General features: G+C 45.6%; 1 protein-coding gene across 4 annotated transcripts in view; it reads right to left on the reverse strand.

Moving 5' to 3' along the window:
• The window catches only part of ABCA1 (ATP binding cassette subfamily A member 1), a 93,100-nt gene that overhangs the window by 4,711 nt on the left and 63,137 nt on the right, over positions 1-25,252 (reverse strand). For 3 of the 4 annotated variants that reach the window (XM_054053469.1, XM_054053470.1, XM_054053471.1), the window contains exons 12-44: positions 24,383-24,571; positions 23,294-23,499; positions 23,025-23,201; positions 22,200-22,422; positions 21,605-21,826; positions 20,789-20,993; positions 20,096-20,209; positions 18,608-18,779; positions 17,937-18,068; positions 17,301-17,440; positions 16,168-16,305; positions 15,411-15,631; positions 14,892-14,964; positions 14,150-14,352; positions 13,073-13,121; positions 12,037-12,150; positions 11,539-11,690; positions 10,978-11,102; positions 10,492-10,590; positions 9,158-9,347; positions 8,909-9,003; positions 8,478-8,510; positions 7,843-7,948; positions 6,737-6,811; positions 6,161-6,330; positions 5,099-5,276; positions 4,459-4,574; positions 4,226-4,370; positions 2,056-2,179; positions 1,291-1,420; positions 1,048-1,168; positions 803-865; positions 231-337 (exon numbers count right to left, since the gene is read on the reverse strand). In XM_054053469.1, the coding sequence (XP_053909444.1) occupies positions 231-337; positions 803-865; positions 1,048-1,168; positions 1,291-1,420; positions 2,056-2,179; positions 4,226-4,370; positions 4,459-4,574; positions 5,099-5,276; positions 6,161-6,330; positions 6,737-6,811; positions 7,843-7,948; positions 8,478-8,510; positions 8,909-9,003; positions 9,158-9,347; positions 10,492-10,590; positions 10,978-11,102; positions 11,539-11,690; positions 12,037-12,150; positions 13,073-13,121; positions 14,150-14,352; positions 14,892-14,964; positions 15,411-15,631; positions 16,168-16,305; positions 17,301-17,440; positions 17,937-18,068; positions 18,608-18,779; positions 20,096-20,209; positions 20,789-20,993; positions 21,605-21,826; positions 22,200-22,422; positions 23,025-23,201; positions 23,294-23,499; positions 24,383-24,571 (4,607 nt within the window). The remainder of the gene's footprint in view (positions 1-230; positions 338-802; positions 866-1,047; positions 1,169-1,290; positions 1,421-2,055; positions 2,180-4,225; positions 4,371-4,458; positions 4,575-5,098; positions 5,277-6,160; positions 6,331-6,736; positions 6,812-7,842; positions 7,949-8,477; positions 8,511-8,908; positions 9,004-9,157; positions 9,348-10,491; positions 10,591-10,977; positions 11,103-11,538; positions 11,691-12,036; positions 12,151-13,072; positions 13,122-14,149; positions 14,353-14,891; positions 14,965-15,410; positions 15,632-16,167; positions 16,306-17,300; positions 17,441-17,936; positions 18,069-18,607; positions 18,780-20,095; positions 20,210-20,788; positions 20,994-21,604; positions 21,827-22,199; positions 22,423-23,024; positions 23,202-23,293; positions 23,500-24,382; positions 24,572-25,252) is intronic. The other variant, XM_054053472.1, reaches the window with a different exon arrangement.

Raw genomic sequence — 25,252 nt, forward strand, 5'->3', positions numbered from 1 at the left:
CATTTAAACATGAGGACAGGTATTCATAAGTAACTACCAGATTAAGTTAGTTTCCCTGAGCTGCTGAAGTACTTTACCAGACTTGGCAAAGGGCTAGAACAGATGCCAGGAGTTAAAGGGAAAAGCTGAATTTAGACTTGCTGTAAGTGAAACAAAGACTCTGAAAGCTGGGGAGAAGGCAGCAACAGACCTGCTTTGACAAAGCAGAAGAAAGATGCATGGTTTTTAACCTGTTTCCTTTGAGGAAAGCTTCTCCTCCTGTCACATCTGTATCACCAGTTAGCATCTTAAAAGTGGATGACTTGCCAGCACCATTTACTCCCAGGAGTCCAAAGCACTGAGGATATGAAACAACAGATGAATACAGTGTGTTTAAAAACAGAATTCAGCTGCACCATTTTCAGCACCAACGAGACAGGAGGGTGCAAACTTGACCCTCAGGACAGCTAGAGGGAGCATTCAGTGCATTTTTAGAAAAAAAAGCCGTCTGCATTTTCATTTTAAGCATAGAACTTCAGGCTGGGAAGAGTAATGAACTGTGCTGTCACCTTGGTGCAGTGCTACCACAGCGTATCTGTGTCAGACTTTAGAGGGTATCAGAGTCTGGCCTCTGGTCCCAGACTGACAGTTCAGTACCTCCTTGAAAGGCAGAGAGATGCAGAATCTGAAACTGCTTCAACTTTTTTTTTGGTTTTATGTAATTTGAACATGAGGTGTTTCTGATCTTACCCTACCCTTTGCTGTCTGTTGCTTGTAAATACTGCAGTAATAGCCAAGCAATGAATTTGACAGATAAGCTTACCTCTCCAGGGGGAATTCCAACACAGATCCTATCAACTGCTGGTTTTCGTTTCATTCTGTAAATCTGAAACCAGACAAACAAGAATGAGAAGGACAATGTCAGAAAGAACTATAATCAGAGCAATACATTTTCAACACTTCAAATACACTCCAGTTTTGACCCCACTAAATTCTTCTGAATAAGGCTTCTACAGAACTGCTTCTTTTGTGCCAATAGGTCTAAAGAATGCAAAACTTATGTGTCACCTTTGTTAGCTCCTTGATTTCCAAGATGTCACTCTGTCCTCCTCCGCTAATTATCCTCTGTCTCTCCCTGTTTACATCCTCATCTTCATCATTCACAGGAGGCAGCTTAGCATAGACAGGCCTGGAGACAGCAACATGATAAAGCCTTAGCACAAGATGATAGAGCCTCTATAGTCAATACTCTCTGCCCTTCATGGGAAACACCAATGAAAACGTCACCTGCCTACAGAGAACAGAACCTACCTAGGTTTGATGAAGAACCTATACTGGATGAGCACTGTGATGAGGAAGAAGACAACGCCCTCTACTGCCATGGCAAAGAGGTTCCTCCCCACAAGGTCCCACGACAGAGGGGACACAAAACGATTTTCTCCTGCCAAAATGAAATGAAGAGCACAGTCACTTTTCCAGAGCAGTGGGAGCAGGCTAGCATTTCTTCCTGCAGAGCTTACCAAGTTGGGCATGACAGCAACTGGAAAGCAGCCTGTGGAAAGAGGGAAGGAATAGACCACACAAGGGACTAGTAGTGGCTGCATGGATATTTCTCATTGTAACAAATTTGGGACTTGGGCCCAGAGAATTCAGTGTGTGGAAAAAGAGCTGGCCCACCTTCCCAAAAGGTTAGTGAAGCACAAAAAAACTGTGACTCAGGCTTGGCACCTACATCCCATAAAAAAAAAATAAAAAATCCAGTTTTCCACAAATCTCATCCATTCCTTACACCTGGCATAGTGATCCTCTTCATATAATTGGCTTTATGCAGTTTTATTTAATGCCTCTTGTAACTCAACACTCTGAGCAAGTATCTGCCAGGCCCTCTTCAGTCCTTGTAACAGCCTAGAGAAGACAGCTGTGGAGACTTGCCAGCTTTGATGAGATCTGTGCTACAAATTGTGCGCTTTCTATGCCTGAAAAGCCAGAGAAGCAAGAAGTGCTTATCTGGAGTAGACTTGAGCTTTCCCTGTTCAGTTCAGCCTGCAGCGCCCTGTGATATACAATTTTACTTACCAAACCTCTCCAAAGCATCTGCCATGGCCTGGTTTTTCACCATATCAATGAGTCCCCGTCCCAAGCAGAAGTGGGGGAAGATGAGAAACACCGACTTCAAGATGTCATTGATATTGTTCAGTTTCTGTTAAGACAAAAATCAAGGGTTAGCAAGCCATCTGTGCAGAATGCAGACACCACCTGCCAAGTGTGACCCATGTTGTGATTGACTCCTCCTCCGACAGTGCAATCCCACAAAAATCCAAGGATTGGAAATGCTCTCCCAAGAGACAGAGCTATGGCTCCTCTGGACAGTGAGTGCCGTTGTGTTCCTCAGATGCTATTAATGCAAGCAAACTGCACCAAAAGAGATTCACAGAATCACTAGGTTAGAAAAGACCTCCTGGATCATCAAGTCCAACCATTCCTATCAACCACTAAACTATGCCCTGGAGCATCTCATCCACCAGTCTTTTAAATACCTCCAGGGATGGTGACTCCACCACCTCCCTGGGCAGCCTGTTTCAGCACCCAGAGACCCTTTCTGTGAAAATTTTTTTTCTGATATCCAGTCTGAACCTCCCCTGGCGCAGCTTGAGGCCATTCCCCCTCGTCCTGTCCTCTGTCACTTGGGAGAAGAGGCCAGCTCCCTCCTCTCTACAACCTCCTTTCAGGTAATTGTAGAGAGCAATGAGGTGTCCCCTCAGCCTCCTCTTCTCAAGGCTAAACAACCCGTTCCCTCAGCCGCTTCTCATAAGACTTGTTTTCCAGCCCCCTCACCAGCTTTGTTGCTCTTCTCTGAACATGTTACAGAGCCTCAACATCCTTCTTGGAGCGAGGGGCCCAGAACTGACACAATATTCGAGGTGCAGCCTCACCAGTGCTGAGTACAGGGGGATAATAACCTCCCTGGATCTGCTGGTCACGCCAATTCCTTCAAATACCTACAGTCTAAGAAGTAGCACCTGCAAGCAGTAACATGCAGAAAGGCTACAGGTTGAGGAGACAGGGAAGTTGTGCTTGCACTGACTGTTTTACCTCAGTGGCTGTGGGTAACCTCTCCTCATCCCATACTGGAGGCTCCAACTGTTTTCTTTCAGTCTTCCAGTTGCCTTAGACCTCAAGTTGGACCGATAGCAGCCTGAAGAGAGGGTCCTGTTATGCCAGGCACTTAGCTTCAAGCCTGTACGTGTTCTTACTGAGCTAAAACAAGCCTTGTAACAAAATGGACTATCATCGAGGACTGTCCAAAGGCAGTGGTAACTTGACAGCTAACTTCCACAGGGTCTCCTCAACCTCCTCCCACAAGGAAAACTTCACACCAGTGTGGGTTAAACTGGGCCTGCTAAGACATCTTGTGTTGCATACAAGCATGAGAGGAAACTGCACCTTCCCCAGTACACATTTGGCTTTGCAAAAACTGAAGTGAAATACCTAAGTTCCCAATACCTTTAGAGAGGTATCTACCACAGGATAGCAAAACTGAGGGCAATTAAATGCTTGAGTAAGTCCTTGAAATGGCTTGTAATAGACAGAAACTGCCCCTTATGAAAAACAAATTAATTTCCATTTTAACATAAAAAAATATTTTTTTTTCACCCCAGAGATGATCAAGAAGTAGAATAGGTTGCCCCAAGAGACTGTGGATCCTTGGAAACACTCAAATCCTGTTGGCCATGACCACCGTGCTCTATCTGACCCTGCTGAGAGGTCAGACTAGACAGCCTCAGGAGGCCCCTTCTCACCTTAACTATTTTGTGAATACTGCTGAAGTGTGCTTTAACTGATTTCCATAAGAACTCACACTTAGGTTGCTGCAGTAGCTAATGGGTACAGGTTGAGGAGTACCCTTTCCGAAGAACTGGCTGCTAAAGGCAAAGTGGCACCAACACGGAGGTCAAGATCTTAAACTAAAAGAGAAGCCCAGACTAGCTATTAAAAAGATTTTTTTTTCACTGAAGCACTAGAACAGGCTGCCCAGAGAGGCAGCGGATGCCCCGTGCCTGGAAACACTCAAGGTCAGGTTGGATAGGACTTTGAGAAACCAGATGGAATTGGAAGATGTCCAGGGGCGTTGGACTACTAGATGACCTTTATGGTCCCTTCCAATCCAAACCATTCTATGATTCTACAAACATGGAACTACATCATAGCAGCAAAAGACAAGTGAAGAGATTCAGAGGAAACATACATTGTTGGTGAAGAGCTCCAGGACAAAAGTGGCCACACTTCCATTGATGCCAATGAAGAGGTTCACGCTGGTCAGCACAACATACGCCGTGCTGGGGATTTTGAACACAAAGGAGGCTGGATACATGAGAGGGGTGATGGACCACCTGGCAAGAAGAAAGCCAACCACATTAGGTAAGCACCTTTCATGTCTAAATGCCTTCTCAGTCATCTTTCTGATGAGAAATCCCTTACCCATATAGAAACAGAAGGAGAGCCAACACAGGCAAGTTGGAGGAGGATACGTAAGACTTCTGCTGGAAGCAGATGAAGATGATGATGACTAGTGTGGCTGGAACAATGTAGTTGCACTGGAAGATGAAAAATATGGCTTTAGATTTGTTCCCAGATGACCAAAGAAAAAAAAGCAAGGTGTCTTTCTGCTCCGGACCAATGATTTTAAATATTCTTCAGTGCTCCCAAAACTGTTTCCAATAGGACACTCAGGAGTGTCCCATGTGTGAACAACAATGTAGTATATACACAAATTTACATTTCTGGGTTCCTCTAGGGGTCGTTAATTGACTCTCAGAGGTTCTCTCAAGACCACAGGTTGAAAACCTCCTTTGAATAGAGCAGAAGGGACTACACAAGCAAAAAATGACATAATAAATGCCAATGACTGAGCTCATGGTTGCCCTTCATCCTGTTTGGTGTTTCTTGACCCACTGAGGTGAACAACTGCCCGCAGAAAGTAAAAACAGAAGTCATAGGTACAGTAGTTATTCACTGAATTAATGCAGTGCCCATCAGCCCCGACTGCACTTTGCACTTCAGTGCAAAGGCACTTGCAAACAGAACGGAGGACAGTTTAGCAGAGTCACAAAGCCCTTACCATATCCCAGACAAAGTTGGCTAGCCAGTAGATCACCGGCTTCACACCGCTGATGAACTGCAAATGTTTAGCCTTGCTGACACGCTCCTGGATAAGGAAGACCACAAAGCTGGCAGGAACAAAGGACATGGCAAAGATCACACAGATGGAGACCAGGACATCCACAGAGGTGGTCATTCTGGACAAAAAAACAGAAAGCAAAATGTTTGTATGCTGGCACTGGCTCCTTTGAGATGAAACAAAGGGGCTCATGCAGGGTGGTGTGGAAATTATTCCTTCTGCTGCTGTCCTTGTTTTGCTTTGTAAAGGATAACCACATTAGCCTGTCCTAACTGGACAGTTTTTCTCCAGCCATAGAGCAAATGTATTATGGGCAGCCTGTTGGCATCTCAAGGACAGCATCACATCATTGGTTGCTAACTTCAGCATAATAGTCTGCTTTCTGCCTTCCTTATCACTACTGCTTTGCTTCTCACTCAATGTGTTTCTTGGGGACTTGTCTTTTTTTGTGTTCCTTTAAATCTCAGACACATTCAGCTGTCATCCAAAACTACTCTTCAATTTGAAGCACGTAATTGCAGACAGCTTACGAGTTCTACCTCTAGTTGTGGCAGTAGTGGACTAACCAATGGCTCAGAGCAGAAAGCCCTGTGCACCACTGTGAGCCTCCCCAGGCCGAGACTATGGGCAAAACTGAACAGGGTCTATCATGGTTCTTAGTCAAAATGGTGGCACCTTGGGACAAAAGAATGATGATATTAACAGCAGGTGTCTTTCTGGATATAGCCAAGAGGAATTTCCCAAGCAGCAGAAGGTCTGGAGATTAAACTCATTCTTAACAACTGCAGCTTCCAGGGACTCAAGGACATTGCAAGTTTGTACAGCAGTGCTGCTCAACAGTGCATGTTGCTGCCTGCTGAGACCACTGAAAATAAGGCCAGCACATCAGACACTAAATGCCACCTAGTCTCCATCACTGAGGCTAAAACTTCCCACGTTGCCCTTTTCCAGTAATGAGCAGCTGATGAGCCCAAACCCATCTGTGTTCGTGTCATGACTTACAGAGCCACTTCAGAGAGCTGTTGCTTGGTGAGGTTAAGTGGGTGATTGAAGGCAGTGATTCCGTAAGTACTAGGGTTTTTGCCCTGCTGCAGGTTGGCCCGAAGGATGGCATTGTTGATCACGTTCAGGAAGGAGGCAATGGCATGCCAGCCCTTGTTGTTGAACCACACCTGCGAGAGACCGGAACAACATTAGGAAGGAAACTGCTGTATCAGCTACCCAACAGACTCCTGAGCCCTGCAGAACATGCCTTCCTCTCTTCAGCGCATATACTTTATTTCTACATCTTTACAGCTAGTTTGCTCAGGGATACAACATGCAGTTTGATCAATAACCACAAGAGGCTGCTGGAAGCTAGTACTGAACTCCTGGACCTTAAACCTAGATTCCAAGGGAGAAACATTTTGTGGAAACCCACACAAGAATGCAGCTTGTATTTGCCACACTAGCAAATACAGACAGCTTCGGACTATGCAGCTGCTCCAAGCAAACTGCCAGGATTTTGCTAACTAAAAATAATCCTGGGTTACCAAAGTTTCAAACAGCAAGCAAAGCAGTGAGAAGCAGTTAATCTACCTTCACGTTGTTCTTTGTATCCAGACCTTTCATGAAACTTGACAAGCTGTTGAGAAACCGATCTCCAGAACTCCCCTGCAAACAGTAGAAACAGTTACTTTCCCTCTGGGAGTACCTTTATTTATGTTCTGGAGTCTAGCAGAGGTTATATTACGTTCTTCACATCTGACAGTTTTCCTTTTATTATGTAGCCCGCATCCACCAAGTCAGAGGCAGTAAGAAGGCTGACAAACTGCAGCTTTCCTCCTTCCTTTCCTTTCTGCAATCCCACCAGTGAGAGAGGTCAGCCTTAGGCCTGCTTTTTTTCCCAGCAGTAAGTATTAACCAGGGTTGCTGGTACCCTTCAGAGACACTGCAGCCCACAGGCAGTCTCAGAAGAAAGCAGTGGCCCAAATTCTAAGTCAAGCCATACTCAGCACAGAAGGGCTCAACTAACGTTTTAAAGGAGGTAGAAACCACTTAGAATCATGGAATCACTAGGTTGGAGAAGACCTCTGAATTCGAGTCCAACCACACCTATGTGCCACTAAACCATGAAGTACCTCATCTCCCCGAGTTTCAAATACCTGTAGGGATGCTGACTCAACCATCTCCCTGGCAGCCTGTTCCAGTGTCTGATGACCCTTCTGGTGAAAAATTTTTTCCTAACGTTCAATCTGAACCTCCGTTGGTGCAGCTTGAGGCCATTCCCTCTTGTCCTATCACCTGTCACTTGGGAGAAGAGACCCACCTCCCTACAATTTCCTTTCATGTAGTTGTAGAGAGCAATGACGTCTCCCCCTCAGCCTCTTTCTCACTTGTTAATTTCCTCGAAAAGCCTGCCGTGTCCTGCCACAAAACTCAGAGATGTCTGTCATCCCCACTGGCTTGCAACTGGTGTTGGACAGAACCCACATGAACAACGTGGGCTGCATAAGCCTTAGCTGAGCATATCCCCAAGCCTTCTGCTTCTCCTAGACACTAGGATAGGAAACCCCAGCTCAGAAGCAATGTGGAGAAGTCACTGGAAACAGCTAACATACACACGTTACGGCTTCCAAGTCATATCCCAAGTAACAGGACTCTGACATTAGTGTATCCTAGGTTTAGGTGGGACAGCTACTCACCTGTGCTAGCTCCAAGACCTTTTTCACCTGCTTGATGGCATCAGTGACTTCATGGCTTGGAGGAAGCATGAGGGAACTGCTGGCTCCCAAGGAAAAGCCACCATACCTGAAAGTTCAGATTGAAAGTGATGCTAAGACCTGACTGTTCACTGGCCTCCAGAAAATGCCACTTCTTCCCCCACCCCAGAGGTCTCCCTCTTCTTGCACTGTATCCAAGGCAATCCTCCTACACTGCTGCTTAGCCATGATGCCTCCCTACTCCATGTTCCTGAGGTTAAATATTCATCTTATGACTGCTCGGTGTGCTGTTCCATTCAATAAATGCAGCTGTAATCTGCTGCCAGTGAAAGCAAAGCAAGTCACCCCTTTGCTTTCCTTGCTTGGAAGAACAGCACCTCCCAGGATTAAGTATTGGTAGGTTGGTCCTTCAAATCTTTCCAAGCCAATACTGCTCTGTAAAAAGCAGGTATGCTTTCCGGTGATGTGATCTAGGGTTGTCCCAGTTTATCATGAATCACGTTCCCACAGTGGGAAGTCATAAGTCACATAAAACAAACTGCGAAGCAGAGTGGGTCTGTCCTGCAGTGCTGAAGGATAGCAGACACATACAAGCTCGAGAAAAGTCAGTAACTCACCTGAACTCATTCACCCAGATCTTATTCTTTAAGCTGTAGAGACAGAAAAGAAAGTGTGTAACACATAGAACAAAAGGAGAGACAGCTATCGCTGCTGCCGGCACATGACCAGGGAAGACAGTGCAATGACCTCTCACATAGCACATGTTCCACCAGTGTCATCCCTAGAGCTGGTGCCCAGGCTTTCCCCATACGCTGCCTGCAAGGCTCAGGACAACCCCATCAGAGCTGCTACAGCATCACTAAGAGTGGAAAAACCACCTGCACTGTGGATTAGGACAGTCTGAGGAGCCAAATGGGTATGGCCCACTGCTGAAGAGTTTGGGTTGCCTAGACCAATCTGCCTGATTTGTGGAGCACACACCCCTCCCCCTGCCCCAGTCAGCAGCATTCCACGAGAAGGGAAGAGAGAGAGTGTGTTCAACAGTTACCTTTTTCCAATGATCTGCGCATAGGTCTTCACTAGGTAATCTGATATATTGCGGCCTGTCAGATTCTGGAGGATGTCAGCAGTGTCTTGCTCACGCTGGTGTCACCGGGGAAAACACAGATAACACCCATCAGAAAATACAGATATTAAGTCAAACAAGTTGTGTACAGTGCTGCACACAAGAATCACAGACAGCATGTCTGCTCTCTAGAAGCATCCCTCTTTGCAGTACTACTGAGCTCGCTCCTACCTGTGGGGGTGGCAGCCCGCCTGCACCAGCAGGGCACACAGGAAGCATCTTCTTGATCTTCTCATTGCTGCACTCACAAGATGGCGAAGGGTTCTGCATACTCCAGTTGCCTTTCAAGAAGACATCCAAGACCGAGTCTGGGACTGAAGCAGTGGTCCATTCTGTCTGCCCCATGGTGCAAGGAGTGTCTCTGTGTCAGGAAAGAAGCAAGGCAAATGCATTTTTTAAAACAACTATGATGGCCTTTGCTTACCAACCATTTAAATAACAGACATCACAGTCAGAGGAGAGGCAGACTTTTTTTTCAAAGGAGCTTGACCTCACTGAGACAAACTGCTCAGAGCAACAGACAAGGCTCTGCAGCTTCCAAGAGGCTCACAGTGCCAAAGAGATTTAAGTTAGTCAACACTGAGTAGTACTGGACGCTCCCCTCTTCATTTGCTCTGCAGCACGCTAGAGCTTTATTTCAGTCATTCCCAGCATGCACAGCATCCAGAGTTCAAGTTGCATCTGGACAATGGTCTCAGTCATATGAGGTCCAGGGAGTTAGACTCAATGACCCTTACAGAACCCTTCCAAACTGAGATATCCTCTGACTCTAAGATCAAGGCAGTATTTCTTGAATGACATCCCCATTTTTGGGGCACAAGAACACTGGTCTTCCCCAAGGCAGCATCAGTGTACAGCCTTTCTCCAAGCTCTATGGGTGAAGTAAACGAGCTTCTGCATCCTTTTTTGCAGCATACAGCTTCCCTTTCATCACTGGGGAGCACACAGGGCCCCTTGTTCTCATCATCACCCTGTGAACATTAGCTGCAGTTCTCCAGGCTAGAGACACATTATCCTGGACTCTGCATACCCCTCTGTGCTCAGGGCCTGGATCTTCAGTCATGTGCCCATGGCCATGCAGCAAGACAGCAGCACAGCAAGGAAACTCCATCAATTCTGTCTAGCTCTTCACTCTTTCTGATGGTCTTTGAATGCATGCTAGTCTAGGTTTCCAAGTGCAGCTAGAAACAGAGGACTGTGGAACGGAAATAGCTACAGTCAACAACATACAGCAACATGACTAGATCTTTTCCCATGTTCAGGACCAAACAGTAATTTGAGAGAGACACTCTCAGTAAGGATGTGCACTCACACCTCACTCCCTCACTACGCTGAGGGCTGGTAACTTTCTAAAAGATCACAAACAGAAAAACAACGTAATTGCAACTTTTGGCTTAAATCCTGCTCTGCCAATGCCTGACTGTCATTGACTAATGCCAGCTAAATCTACTGGGTGACCAGAAGCCAGGCTGAGCTTCCTCTTCACAGCCTAGAGTTCTACTTACGGGATGGAGTGTCCTGGCATACAGCGTGTCCCAAAACCAGGCTTATCAAGAAGGGCGTCCAAAAGCCTCTGAGTGCCTGCATCTTCTGGAGCATCATTGCTATGGGTACAGCAGAGAAACACCATCAGGTCAGTGGGATAACAAGCACACAGCAAAACCAGCAGCAGAATGAAAGAGCTCAGGAAAATTATAGGGGTGGAGACCTCCCTTCAAAGAATGCTTGACCTAGGAGCACACACACTCTGGATCTTTGTACATAAAATTACTAGAGTAATAACACCACTCAGAAACAGATATAGCCTCGCCAGTAATTAGAGTTGGCATTTAAATACATAAGAAAATACCATTACTCTACTAAAAATGTGCTTCTGAGCTAAGCACAAAGAAAAAATTTAAACAACCTAGTGAGGAACTCAGTAACTCACATTAGCAAAGAACAACAGAACTGTAGCATTTAACACCATTTCTAGCCCACAAGAAACATACCTAATAAAAGTGTACTGCTCATCATACATCCAGGGCTGTAATTCCAGGCTCGGGTACTTCCCAAAGGGAGGAACGATCAGGCTAAACATGAGAGCAATACACACAAAGACAGCCGGCAGCACAATCTGAAATTGCAAAGAAAGAGCAACCCTTTTCTAAAGTGAATGTTCCAGAGGCATCAGGAGCTACACGTTTCTCAAAATTTCCTAGGAAGGCCTTTGCTATTGGCATCGAGGCATTGCTAGACACCAAGACCTATCCTGGCATTCAATCAGGGCATTCACTTGGGATGCAGAAGATTCAGCCTGCAAATATTGCTCTCAAGGCCAAACTTGGATTTGAACCTCAGCTGCATCCTTGCTGTGCAATAATACTGTAACCTTCTGTCATCATTTAACTCCGTCTACTTGCTTAGGCCCTATTTTGCTCAGATGTGCAGTGAAGATCGGTTTTGGTTATCTGTATTCCTTCGAGGTTTTCTGCCCACCTTCATCTCCGAACACAACGCACTGTCCAGAGCTGTCTCTGCTGAAGGACCCTGCGTATGTTGGGTGCTCTCACCTGAGCAAAGAAGCCCTTCCGGCTTCTCTTGGCAATAAGCAGCCTCTTCCACAACAGAGCCATGAACTGTTGCTGGGTGAGCTTCCAGCCTTTCATCTGGTAGGAGCCTTTCCCATCCACGCCACTGAGAAGGTCTGTTTCTCGGGATTCTGCTAGTGAGAGGAAATCACCCTCATTCAAAAGCTCACAGAGATGTTCTCTGGGTGCTTCTGTGCTGGTGAGACAGGGTGATGGATGGGGCAGCTACTTTCACTCATCAAAAAAACAAATAAAAAAAAACAGTGAGCAGAGATAGCAATGGAAATTCACATGAATGCATTTTCACTCTTGTCTCTGAGCCTTTACAGGCGGCTTGAGCAGGCTGTGGATGCTGCACTGCCCACTATTTCTAACGGTAAATAAATCATCACTCTTTTGGCAGACTTGGGCTTATGATATGTAGTATTTATAATACGAAAGTGTCCACAGGAAGAAAACAGCCTCGAGCCTCAGCAATACCTGGATCTATGTCTGAATCATTAGGATCAAACACATCATCTTCTGTGAATGGACGAAGGCAGCTCTGTCTGTCTCCAAACACACGCCTGTTCCTTCTGGCTGGCAACATTCCATCTGAAAACAAAGCAGTTATTAGCTGAACTGCTTCAGTTAACCTCCAATTAGGCCCAGAAAATCCAAAGCAATATCATTTTCTTTTTAGATGTCTTGATTTGCCAACGGATTTGGACTGACTACAATGCAGGTAAAAGTAAAACCAAGACTGTCATTCTAGAAGGGTCACATTTTATGCACCATTTTTCATGTGCTGTCCTAGAAGCACTTTCTAGTGCACTGGATGCTTTTTTGTCACTTAGCCACAAGACAGCAGGTTGCTCTTACTGTAAGAAAATTCTCAAGATGTATATGACTCCAAGTGCATTTTCCTAGACTTATTTTAATACAAAATGCTGGCACAAGCACTTAGTACAGAAAGCTTCTCTCTGAAAGATAAAGTCATCAGGTCCCTATCTGACCCTATCAAGAGCTTTTCATCTTCCACAAAGCAAGCAACACTGTTAGCCAAGTAATTCACAGTACATTCAAAACTCTAGAAACTTTGTAGTATTACAAAATTAACAAGCTGTTTGAGTCAAGAGAATGCATGCCTTTATATACTGTTAACTGAAGTATACTAAGAACAGCTTTTTGGGGGTCACTAAAAGTACTAGCACAGCAGAGTTCCAATTCAGTCTGAAATGGGGCCTGTCCCACCTTGGCAGGTGTCATCTGATAGCTGGACACGCTGCCATACCCAAAGTTCACCCATATACCCAAGGCTGGTGAGACCAGAAACAGTCCTCATCTGAGACAGCCACCAGACCCCTTATTCCTCTGGAAGCTAAGCCTGGCAGTTGTCCCTTATTGAGGTGTCCTCTAGATCCTTCCTGAAATATCTAGACTTGGTCAGCCTTATGCTTAAAAAGCACGAACACTATACAGAACCATACCTCCCCCTGAATTTCCCTTCAACATTGTAGGATATAATAACACCCACCTGAGGTTTCTGCATCCACACCGCTGTCATCAGCCACTTTCAGGAAAATCTGAAAAACCACAATAACTGTCAGTGAAAATTAGAAGAGGAATGATATTGTGGGGACTGCTTCAGCGGATAGCACGAGAGAGCACAAGCTTGAAATGCAGCAAGGGAAAAGAGGATACAGGGTTTACCCCCTCATGATAAGGACGTGTGCTTTGTGACTTTTCTCCAGCTTCCAGGAGCCAATCTGTAACCACACACCAACTGTTCCACCTTTCCAGCGTCAGTTCTCAGTGCATATCAAACACAACTGCTTTCCCATGTTTCAGCTAAAGACCTATTACTAAATTTGGGGAATTCCATCTTCCTTCCTAGTTTAAGGGTGCTCACACTTCCGTTCATGCTTGAATAGACACCTTTGTGGAACAAACCAGCATAATACCACTTTCAAATTGGAGAGAGCAGCCAAGGCCTCCACAGCAGTGGGAAGATCTAGAGGACACCTCAATAAGGGACAACACTACAATTTCAGATTCCTTTGTCATTATTCTTTTTTCTTTTTTTTAAAGAACATTTCACATTAGGCAAGTTATAAGGGATAAAGTGCATGACACTCCTTTGATAAAAAAAAGGGAAACTTGTCAGCTGGGACACAGCCACAGGGAACAAACCCTAAAAACATCCCAGAGAAGGGCAAACATCTAAGAAGTTTCTCTAAAGTATGGTCTCCAGTACTAAAATGTATCCTTTCAGTCAAGTGCAGCATAAAGCATCCCTAGAAATACCACAAAAGTGTTTACACAAGCATTAGAAGCCAGACTGGGCTTCTTCTGGGGGCCAATCTTCACATGACATCTCAGCAGAGTGCAACGGACCTGTCTGTGCTTGGCTGTACTACATTATATTTTTTAATGCATGCTTCTATGAGAACACACTTAAACAGGGCAGAAGATATTCCATTCTGGAGAGGAATGCAAAGCCACCTGTTCCACAATAAATGTTTACAGGAAGAGAAAAGATTCCACCTCATTCTTATTTCTGGCATGATTCATTTTGCCTAGCTTAAGTCAAATGAGTCTTCAGCTCACTCACCTCCTCCAGGGTGGTTTCAGAGATGCCATAGCTGGAAATGCCAAGATCAGAGAGACGGTCATCAATTTCATGGAACAACTCCACAAAAGCTCCCTCTTTAGCTGCCTTGTATGGCAAGACATAGGTTAATTCATGGCCAATGTCCTCCACCAGTCTTGCCTCAGAAACATGTTTTGTAATGAGATTTGAAATTGCAGAGACATCTAAAACAACCAAAAAGAAAAGATGGTGTTCATATTGCTACTGATTATCATGTGGAAAGAACTGCTCAGTCTGAAAAACCTTGCAAGGAGGAAGGCAAGTGGGGTGTACCTGGAAAGCAGCTTATTCCCACGGGAAGTCTGGTTTCTCTCTGCCTTTGCAAGCTTGGACAGAAGTCTGGACCCAAGCATAGCTATTCTTTTTATTTGCAGAATCTGGGAGAGCTTTTAGATGCTACTGGCAGCCTTGCAAGTCACTGATGTAAAGCTTACCAGCAAATATTACTATTACAGTATTGCTAGCTGGCCAAGCAATTATGTAGTCTTTGGTTATTAAATCTCAGAACAGCTTGAACCCAAGATGTTTCACTATAGAAAAATCCTCCAGTTCTTAGAGACTCAAAAATATAAACTCTGTGAATTTAATAATTGTCTAAAGACAGTATATACACTGGGGCACAAGGTTAAGACTGTTGTCCAAGGTCAAAGACAGAACAATATCAGCACTGAGACTGCATCTTACATTCTTTTCCAAGTCTCACCTATTGTCACTGTGTCACTTTCATGGTCACTGCCAAGGCCAGCATCAGAGCTGCTCTGGGATACACTGTCATCCTGGTCACAAAACAAAAGCCAACCATTATTTCTTGCTGTCTAATCAAGAAGAGCTCACCAGGTGCTACACTCTAGGTAACATGCTGAATACTCCACAGACAAGTCAGAAGGTGACAGTGAAATATCACTGCAAAGAGCTGACATACAAGTAAGCTCACAGCTGTAAAAGTGAGTGTTAGAAAAGTGTGCCATTCATCTATTCTGTACCTCTGCAATCAGCTTTAGACCACCAGCATTGAAAGAAACTATAATGGAGGTGTACGTCCCATGCAACAGTTTCACCTGTTGTGATCTGGCATAGTACCTATATAAGCAAATAACACTTCTTTTAAAGAATAAGCAATTTATCTTTGAGACATTCTACCACGTAAAATCTTAGCTGCTGCTTCCTATAAGCCTAGCATTTCACAAAGGAAGAATATGAGTAGGAAGGGTCACAGGTGTACCTTTTTCAGATAGGACACCGTGCTGCTGCTGTTTCGGCAGGAGCTCAGTGAAGAATCCACATCCTTCTTGACGAGGGTCAAATAATAGCCTGTTCCCAGCTGGTTCTTCAAGAAAAGAGAAGAACCAACACAGCAAAGCTTCCCATGAGAAATTATGGCAATCCGGTCACCCAGAATGTCTGCCTCATCCATGTGGTGTGTGGAGAGAATGATAGTGCGGCCTGCAAGAAAGCAAAGGAAGATCCTCCCAGTCAGTCAACCACACACATGTTCCCAAGTCAAAGCCACAATTCATATGCATCTTGCCATGAAGTTGGGTAGGAAGCTGGTATCACAAGCCCCAGCTCCTTTGAATGAGGCTAGCAGTATGGAAAAGGTTCACAATTGCTGTCATGGGTTTATTCTCCCTTTGAAAGCCCTTGTCATGCTCAAAGGCAGGTTAATTTCATGTCAGCAAAACTGGTTGCACAGAGCATAACAGGACACTTCTGCACGTGACAAGTGAGCTTCTGACTTCAACTGCTCTCACAGCCATTGAGGAAATTTATTCATGAACTCTGACATGAACAGCATGAGACAGAAGGATATATGAGAGGTCAGAACAACCTTGTCCTGCATACTTTTTGTTCATTCCTCAGTGCAGGCAACAATGAACTTGCAAAGACACATGACTATATTGCAAACAGTTGTTAATCAGATTGCTTTTATTTTGCTTTCCATAACACTGTCACTAGGAGCAGAGAAAAAGACTGCATACCTTGCCGATACTTCAGTAGCAGCTCCCATATCCCTCTGCGAGAATAAGGATCCACCCCAGCTGTAGGCTCATCCAGAATGACAACCTTGGAGCCACCAACAAAGGCTAAGGCAACTGATAGCTTCCTTTGCATGCCACCTGACAGGGACAAGAAGAAAGAGGTATTCAGTCTGACGTAGAGATGAGGGGAATGGCAATAACTGCATCACAGCCCATAACAAGCACTTCAGGAGAAAGCAGAATTGCATACTGAGAACACCAAGCACTGCTACTGTTGCAGGCCTTTAGGGTTCTACGACCTTTGGGACAGGGGGCAATTTATCTGGAACATCTTCCCTCAGTGAGGTCCCACTCTCCCCCTACTGCAGGAAACTGCACCCTACCCAAAGCAAACACTATCTGAACATCATCAGTAGCAAGCTGCCACCTTGGAAGCCTAACAGAATCTGAGGATCTGGAGCATCTTGAGCTGCAGAAACAGGTCTTCAAGAGACATCCTTCCTGCACAAGTGTCTCAGAAGCAGTAGCAAGAATCATATTATGCTTTTCAATACTAAAGCCACAGTGGCCATCTGCTCTCCTTTCCCAAGGTCAAACGCACAGTCTGTGTCAACTGTTCAGTTGGAGACAAACTAGCTGGTACAGACTAATACAGGAAACTTGCCACTCCTGAACAAAGAGGATGGACGCTCCAGGATTCCAAATGAAGAAACAGACGTCAGCACAAGAAACACACATACAGTTCATAAAAAGCAATGGACTTGGAGATTATGGTCTGATCCACTCTCACCTAAACCCATAAACTCCAAACATATTAGATAAGCATTAGAAGAACACATATCACATGTAGCTGGACTATGTCATGATGGAAACGAGCACGAAATACTCAGAGAAAGTGAGTGACTTGGTTATGACCATTAGATAGCATAAGATAGTCTAAGGTAATTACATTTACTAATATACACTGATCAGCTACTTATGAGAATCAGTTATTTATCAAGTACTTAATTGTGCAGTAGCTGTATTTAAAAGGACGGTCTGACCAAGATCTATGCAGCTCCTCTGTGAAACCCAAGAGAGGTTTTCTAGGGCTAAGGAAGAGGCTGAGAAATGTAAAAAGGAGCTTGACCTACCAGACAGTTTGCTTGTCCTAGATTTCAGTTTGTGAGGCAAACCAACATCTGTTGCCATCTGATCCATCTCCTCTTTCACCTTCTTTTCTGGCAGCCCTTTGAGCCGAGCATAGAACCAGATGTGTTCCTCCACAGTCAGCCTAGGGAACAGGGGCAGTGTCAGTGCACAGCTGGGAACACCATGCTAGGATTCATCCCTTGCATTAGCATGACAGCAGGCATATTTGCTCAGGAAACATATTTTAGGGCCAAGGTTTCAGGAAGGAGCTACAGACTGGATGTGCTCACTTAGGCTTGCTATTCAGCACCAAGGTAAATAAGAGTGTTTGACAGAGTACCCTAAACACCCCAGCTCACTAGGCAGTGGGAAACATCTGGCCTAGTAAGTTTAATAGAGTAGACTTCTTTAAAGAAATGCAAAAGATGAAAGTGTAGGCTCTTGCTGATAATTCATAGGCACACACAAATGTACTAATAAACAGAGCCTCCTTGTACCAACTTCGCACCACCCTGCTGTCTCACACCACACACACAGATAAAGATAAGACTGTCCTAGCTGAAAGCACGCTACTGTCTCTCAAAGAATCCAAACCATCCTGGATAACACCAGCCCTGTGTCTCACAGATGCTACTCACAAATCAAACAGCACGTTGTGTTGTGGACAGACACCCAGGTTCTGCCTGATGGTGCTAAGCTCAGAGCGGATATCTTTGCCCAAAATGAAGGCTGTACCCGAAGTTGGGGGGAACAAGCCAGTCAAGATGGACCTGAAGGAAAAACACAGCAAATAAGCAAGTTCAACCACTAGGAAATGGCTGCAGCATATGCCAAAAGGGATGAAGAGTAGGTGGGAGCCCTGGGGAACTCCCACATCAGCCAAGTACTCTGAAAAACATCTCACCAACATAAAAAAAAGTCAATTCCAATGGTTTTAACAGTGATTAAAGTACACCCACATCTCTCTGCTTGAAGGAAATTTTTCCTCTAAAAGCTTCTCGCCCTTTCAGTACCAGCCTGTTTCCTTACACTGGTAAGTCATAATCACAAATGGCATTAATGTTGCCAGCAGATTTATTCAGCACAGCCTCAATCTGAACTATGTCCAGTTTCAGTCCTTGGTATTGGGGAATCTTCTGAAGCAGCTGCACAACTAGAATAAATCAGCAGCGCTCCAGTGAAATCAGAGGAGCACCTAGTCTGCACCAGATTGCACATAGCAGTTGTACAGCTACCTCTACCATATTGATAGAGACCACAGATTTCAAAGTTGCTTCCCCACTGTCTTAGAGCATTATTTTGTCCTTACATGGTAGTGGTCTTCCCTGCTCCATTATGTCCCAGAAAGGAAGTGATTTGTCCTTCATAGAAGTTCAGTGTGAGACCATCCACAGCAACTTTCTTGCCATCACGATAAACTTTGACCAGGTTCTGAATGGAAACACCAAGGCTCAGGTGCACAGGCTCCTCCTCCTTGCAGACTAGAAGAAAACAGAGTAGAGAGATGTAACAAGTTTTAAAAGAAACTGTACAGGAGTTCTAACAAGCAACACATTCCCCAAGCCTGTGGAAATCCAACCAAAATGAGCTATATGAAAAACAGACCATATTTCTTCCTCAGGGACAGCAACCTTCCACAGAAGTTGTCCTTTTCCCTCTACTGCGTTCATGTGCAAGTTGGGGATCTCCAGTGTCACAAGATGGGAGGAATTTTCCAGCAAAGACAGGAGGAATTTTCAACCCAAGGAGGCTGGAGTAGCCCACCTGAATGCAGGTGAGGTAAGTACTTTGCATTTATCTGGATACACCCGCTTGATCAGTGTACCCAGACTGTGACAATAAAGGAATGACCAGTTTCACCTCAGCCATGTCAGTCCTGCTGTCCTTGAGCTCTCCCTCCAAAAAGGCAGACCACCTTTATCAATAATCTGGATGAGGGAATAGAATTCTCCCTCAGGAAGTTTACAGATGACACCAAATTTATCAGTCTGCTCAAGGGTAGGAAGACTTTACAGAGGGATCTGGACAGGGTGGATCAATGGGCTGAGGTCAATTGTTAGAGGTTTAACAAGGCCAAGTGTCAACGGACTTCAGTCACAATAACCCCATGCAATGCTACAAGCTTGGGAAAGAGTGGCTGGAAAGGTGCATAGTGGAAAAGGACAGCCATCTGACTATGAGCCAGTAGTGTGCTCAGGTGGCCAACTGTATCCTGGCTTGTATGGTGTGGTGCTGATGAGACCACACCCCAACATTGTGTTCAGTTTTGGGGTCATCAGTACAAGGATATCGAGTTGCTGGAGCATGTGCAGAAAAGGGCAATGAAACTGGTGAAGGGTCTAGAGCACAAGCGTTATGAATAGTGGCTGAGGGAGCTGGGACTGTTTAGAATTGAAAAGAGGCAGCTGAGGGAAGACCTTATTGCTCTCTATGACTACCTGACAGGAGGCTGTGACGAGGAGGGTGCTGTGGCCTCTTCTTTCAAGTGACAGGCAATAGCATAAGGTGAAGTGGCCTCAAGTTGCACCAGGGGAGGTTTAGAGCGGAAATTAGGAAAGATTTCTTTATTGCAAGAGTGGTGAAGCATTCGAAAAAGCTGCCCAGGGAAGCAGTGGAATCCCCATCCCTGGTGGTTTTAAAAAAATGTATAGATCTGGCACTTTGCTACATAGTTTAGTATGCATGGTGGTGTTGGGCTGACAGCTAGACTTGATGATCCTAGAGGTCTTTTCCAACCTTAATGATTCCATGATTCCATAACACCTCACTGCAGAAAGGCTCTATGTCCAGTACTTACCTTCTGAAGACCCCTTCTGGTCAGGATGAAGGTGCTGTCTGTCCTGTTGTTCCTCACCAAACCAATAGGACTTTGTGAAAGGAAAGTACCAGGGCCTGGGAATCCCGTACTGACCTAAGGAGTAAAGCATTACATGAGCCTCACTGCATCTGTCCCTTTTACTGCATTAGCTTTCTGAACAAGAAGATAAGTACTCACTCCTTCCTCCTCTCTTCCCTTCCCCTGCACAGTACGTCTCTAGATTAGGCAGGACTACGAAGAGATCTTTTTCTATTAAGTCTCTGCAAGACTTTGTGGGCAAGAGACATCTCTCCCCAGACCACACTTCAGTGTTAAAAGCCCTATGCTGGAAGGTACGAAGCAGTCACATGTGGTGCTGATACTCTCAATTCCTCCACTGCAGCAGGGTCTGTAGACTTAGCAGTTCAGAGAAACTGGAACAGCTGAAGTGCAGCAAAGCTTCTGGGACTAGCTCAGCCACTGCCACAAAGGTGCACAGCCTCTGTGCTGCACAACATTCATTACTATTAAGTAGCAACAACATTACTGTGATGCTGGTCTGAGGTTTCTCTCTACAGCCTTTCTGCAGCCCTGCTTAAAAACAGGCCCAACATGCACCTTATCAAATAAGTAGGGTGAAAGTACCTACTTAAAAATGTTAAGACATGATACACCCTCAGAAGCAGACCTCACCTGGGAAGACAGACTCAATGTACCAGGTCATGACCCCATAGAGGAATGTGTCGAACAACATCATGACGGCAGATGTGGTGATGCTAAAGCCATCTTCTTCTAATGGGCTCTCAAAGAAGTTGTCCCACTGAACACCAACACCCTGCTCCTCAAACAGTGCAAAGTACTCACAACCAAAGCCAAAGGCTACCGGAGACAGCAGGCTCTGCAAATGGGAGGCATGAACATGCATTCATTTTTCATCACTGCTCTCTGACTGGGCAGCTCAGCTCTAGCAGAAAGCTAAGAGAAATGCTCCAGAAGCCTTATAGGAAAAGTCAAAAGGTCCAAGGTGCACGACCTTATTTGCAGAGAGGAAGTGGGACTCAGTCTGGGTTCCAGCAAGCAAGAAAGGCTTGAAGTCTCTGCTATACCACACCCAGAATTGTTTGCTTTCCCATTTTCTTTCCCCTGCTCTTTAGAATTTTATGCAAAGGAAGAGATCACTAAGAGCCATCCCATCTAGACAAATAAGAAGCGTTGTGCAGAGGAAAAGTATTTGGTTCCTTCAGCCTGCATATCCGGTGGTACAGCATCACAGCATGCAGAGATCAAGGTGGCTTAGCCTGACTGAATGAATTTGACTACTAAAGCAAATAAAACCCTCCCAGCAACTCAGTCAACCCCTTCACCAAGCACAGCCCCCATAGCCCCTTACAATGGTAAATTATCCTCCCATTGGCACCGTCCCACTTTGCTACCAGTGTCCAGCTAGAGAGCTGCCAAGTGCCATACTGGTGCAGACCCAATACCCAGGACAGTTTCCTCAAGACTCACCGCAAATATCTTCAGTGAGAAGCTGATGTAGTCCTGCCAGGCGACACAGAGGACATAAGGTAGGTACAGCGTGAAATAAACAATGCCCCCACAGGCAGCTGCCAGGTTGGCTCTGGAGAACACTGTGCTGATGAGGAAGCACTGGAGGATGGTCACCACTCCAAAGATTGACAGGAAAACAAACACCACACTAGGGTCGCTGTAGGGCAGCAGATTCCCCATCTGGCAGGAGAACAAAAGGTGCATCAGGCTTTGAAAGGGCTCTCCAAAGTGACTCTAGTGCAAGCAGGTCTGCAGAGCTGCTGCTCAGGGGAGGCTGAGCTTGATGCAATTTGCACAACAGCATTTCAAGAAGTGGAGCAGTACCAGAGCATGTTTTCAAGAGCACTGCATCTACTACAGCCCTTCCTGCTGTTTTCACCCACTTAGCCCTGTTTTGTTCCAAAACCCTGTTCCATTCCAAAACCCTGTGCCCAAAACGTTGCTGATCAATCCACACTCACTAACTCCTCCCCAGTGTGCCAACACAGACCACTGTTTAGCAGGCTCTCAAGGCTCTAGATTTTGCGGCCACAGATCAAACCAGTCAACTCACCTTAAGGATTAGCACCAGCAGGCCTGCACTCATGAGGAGAGGGATGAGGCTGCTAATGAACCAGCTTAGCCACAGGATGCCATTGTCGAGTCCCATAATCCTCATAGTCTCCTTCAGCCGGGCTTCCTTCTCATACACAATGCCCTTAATTATCACAGCCACTGAGTAGATCCAGGCTAGAGTCATGAAGAGAGGCATGGAGCGGCTCATAACACGCAGAAATCTGAGAGAAGGAAGGAAAGAGGCCAAGAGAACAGAGTGAGAAACATCACTGCAACTTCAGGTACCACTTGAGGGCTAGCAGAGCATCGCCGGGGTGACAGGCACAAAGCAGCCAATGTGCAGAGCATAACACAGAGTCAGCGTCTCACCATGAGTTGAGCCTATTGTCTAGAGCACATATCACTGGTCCAAAGTGGGAGCTGGTGCAACTGTTGCTCAGTGGAAGAGCAGGTGCAAAGAACTTGCATCTCCTCGGGACTGCTCTGAGCTATCCTCTTTCCACTCTCCCTTGCCCAGGTCTCAGACTTTTTTCCCCCCAGTGCTATTTTCACCTGTACTGCGTTTGGGGGTATAGTCACATCTCAGGAAGGTACTCTGCATGTCAAAGTCCTGTAGGGACAGTACCTCACCTGCAAAGGACTCTGCAAGTCATCACATTCTAAATCCTACATGCAGGTGTCCCAATTCCACAGGTTATGAACACTAAGGAGATTTCTCCCCTACTGACAGCAGAGACATAAACCATTACTTAAGAGTGACAAAAGCCCATGCCTCCTAAGCCATAATCTCCCTGTGAGGCTGCGAAGCAGCCTGCATACATACATGTCATCTACATAACACGGGTAGGGCATCTGTTGCACGTAAACTCCTGTCTTCTTCTCTGTGCCTGTCAGCACCCTGATAATGGCCTGTTCCACCACGTCCTGCAGGTAGGCAAAGCCTCCCCAAACATAACGCATGTCCTCAAAGGGGTCAGCACGGGGACCAGGATCCCAGTACCTGCACCAAGAGAACAAGACCTTTCCATTAGAAAACCTCATGACCACATCCTCCATAAGAAATTGTTTATCAGGCAAGATGTCAGGACTCACGCATCCTTGATCTTGTTGGTCCTTTCCACGTTATCGATGTCCATACGTATTTTGTATTTCACATGTTGAGGGAGCTCTACACTGTCAGGAGCTATTTCAGTGAAGACAATGCCAGCCCAGAACCTCCTTTCATCTAGGAGCTCCAAGGACTTGTTTATAAGCCGGACTTCTGTGGCCACGGGTTCCAGTTTGTCCAAGTTAACACACTAGATAGGGGCAGATTTTAAAGTGTTTATGGGATAAATTACCAAACCAGAACAAATCACAACGTACTTTGTTTACATTTGGGAGGGACCAACAAAGAAGTCTGCATGGATAATGCCATGCCCAAGAAAAGGTTGCAGCTCTGGACCATTTTGCAATGGCTCATGGTAGCCCAGCAAACTGCTAAAGATATCATTTTTTTCCTGGTCACCTGCCAGTCAAACACATATCACTAAGAAATACCCCAGAAAAGGTATTTTCTGAACAAAATGCAAGGAAGCATTACAGTAGTATCTACAAGATCTCATGGAACCATCAGTTTTGACAGGTATTTATTTTTTCTGTTACTAATAAATTAGGTCCAATTCAAAAGCCTCTAAAAATCAGTGGAGAGACTCGAAGGCTTTGGGACCAGTCTCCTGACAAGCTAAGGCCTGTTTCTGTTTGCACCCATCTGCCAAGATGATCAAGTAGGAAATAGAACAGATTTCATAATTTGCTGTTTTCCTGAGCTTAAAGCAGCTGCTAGCTTTCATTGCAGTCCCCAACTAAAATCCCAGGTAGAAAGATGAGCTATTACACTACCAAAGCAAGCAGCAGCTCTCAGCCACCCGGTAACAGCAGGGTGGGAAACCACATGGAATGCCTAAAAAGCAAGAGCTTCAAGAACAAGGCCTACAGTTAGGTTTGTGTATCTATATGTAGACACCAGAATACATGATATTTTCTATAACACGCTGTGCACTCAGTCCTACTAAAGCCTGGTTGCTTACAGAAAATGGACTAAGGAGCATCATCTTCCCTTTCCAGGAAAGTCTCAGTGCACAAGTGGAGAGCAAGTTGCTGCTCTTACCCAGCTCCTTGCCCACCATAGCAGGATCTCACCTCCATGAAGCGGGATATCGTCTGAATAGCCAGGTCTGTCTCATTGAAGGCATCCACCCAGGTATACACTGTTCCATTTGCTCCCTCAAAGTCCTCTGGGTGGTTTGACAGGAAACGGGCAACGTCCTCCACTGTCCAATTGGAAGCTGGCAAGTGCAGGTCCCAGAGAGCTTTGCCTTTCAGCAGTGTCTGCAGGTATTTTGTTTTCAAAGGAGAAAGAGTTGTTGAAAATTAACATTAGATCTCCTCTCTCCTCATGAAAACGAGTACTATCAGATAAAACAGCTCTATTAAAGGCACAGGGAGAGGTTCTCTGCCATACTGAGAAGATCAGCATGCTGGGGTCTCTCCTCTTACCTTGCTATTGCATACGATGTGCCTGCCTCGGTATAGCTGCACCACGCGGTGCGCTGTGCAGGCTGGCTGGCTGCCCCCACGCCCTGCCACCCCTCTCCCGAGCAGAGGGCAGCAGAGAGCCATGCACAGCTCTGCACCTGCCGCATGCAACCCAGGTCTCCACAACAGCAAAATAGGGAAGAGACGTGTGTTCAGGAGAAATGCATTTGGCTCCTGGTGGCTGCCAAGATCCGCTCACCTCTCCTAAAAAAAACTCTGCTCCCGTCTGGGATAGAGAGGGGCTGTGGCACGGCTGGAGGCTGAATTGTTACAGCGCTGAGCTGAAATACCAGCACCAGAGGCCAGCTGGCTTATCTTATATATTTTTCTATTGCACCATCAGGGCTGGCTGAGCTAACCCCATGTAGCCATGATGTCCTGCCTCTCTGTTCTCCTATCTAGGACAGTGCTCTTTTTCACCTGGTTTACCAGCTTTCTGATAGGCTAATGCCCCACCACATGTAAGCATAATAC

This window comes from Cuculus canorus, chromosome Z (genome assembly GCF_017976375.1).
Source record: "Cuculus canorus isolate bCucCan1 chromosome Z, bCucCan1.pri, whole genome shotgun sequence".
NCBI classification, from domain to species: Eukaryota; Metazoa; Chordata; class Aves; order Cuculiformes; family Cuculidae; genus Cuculus; species Cuculus canorus.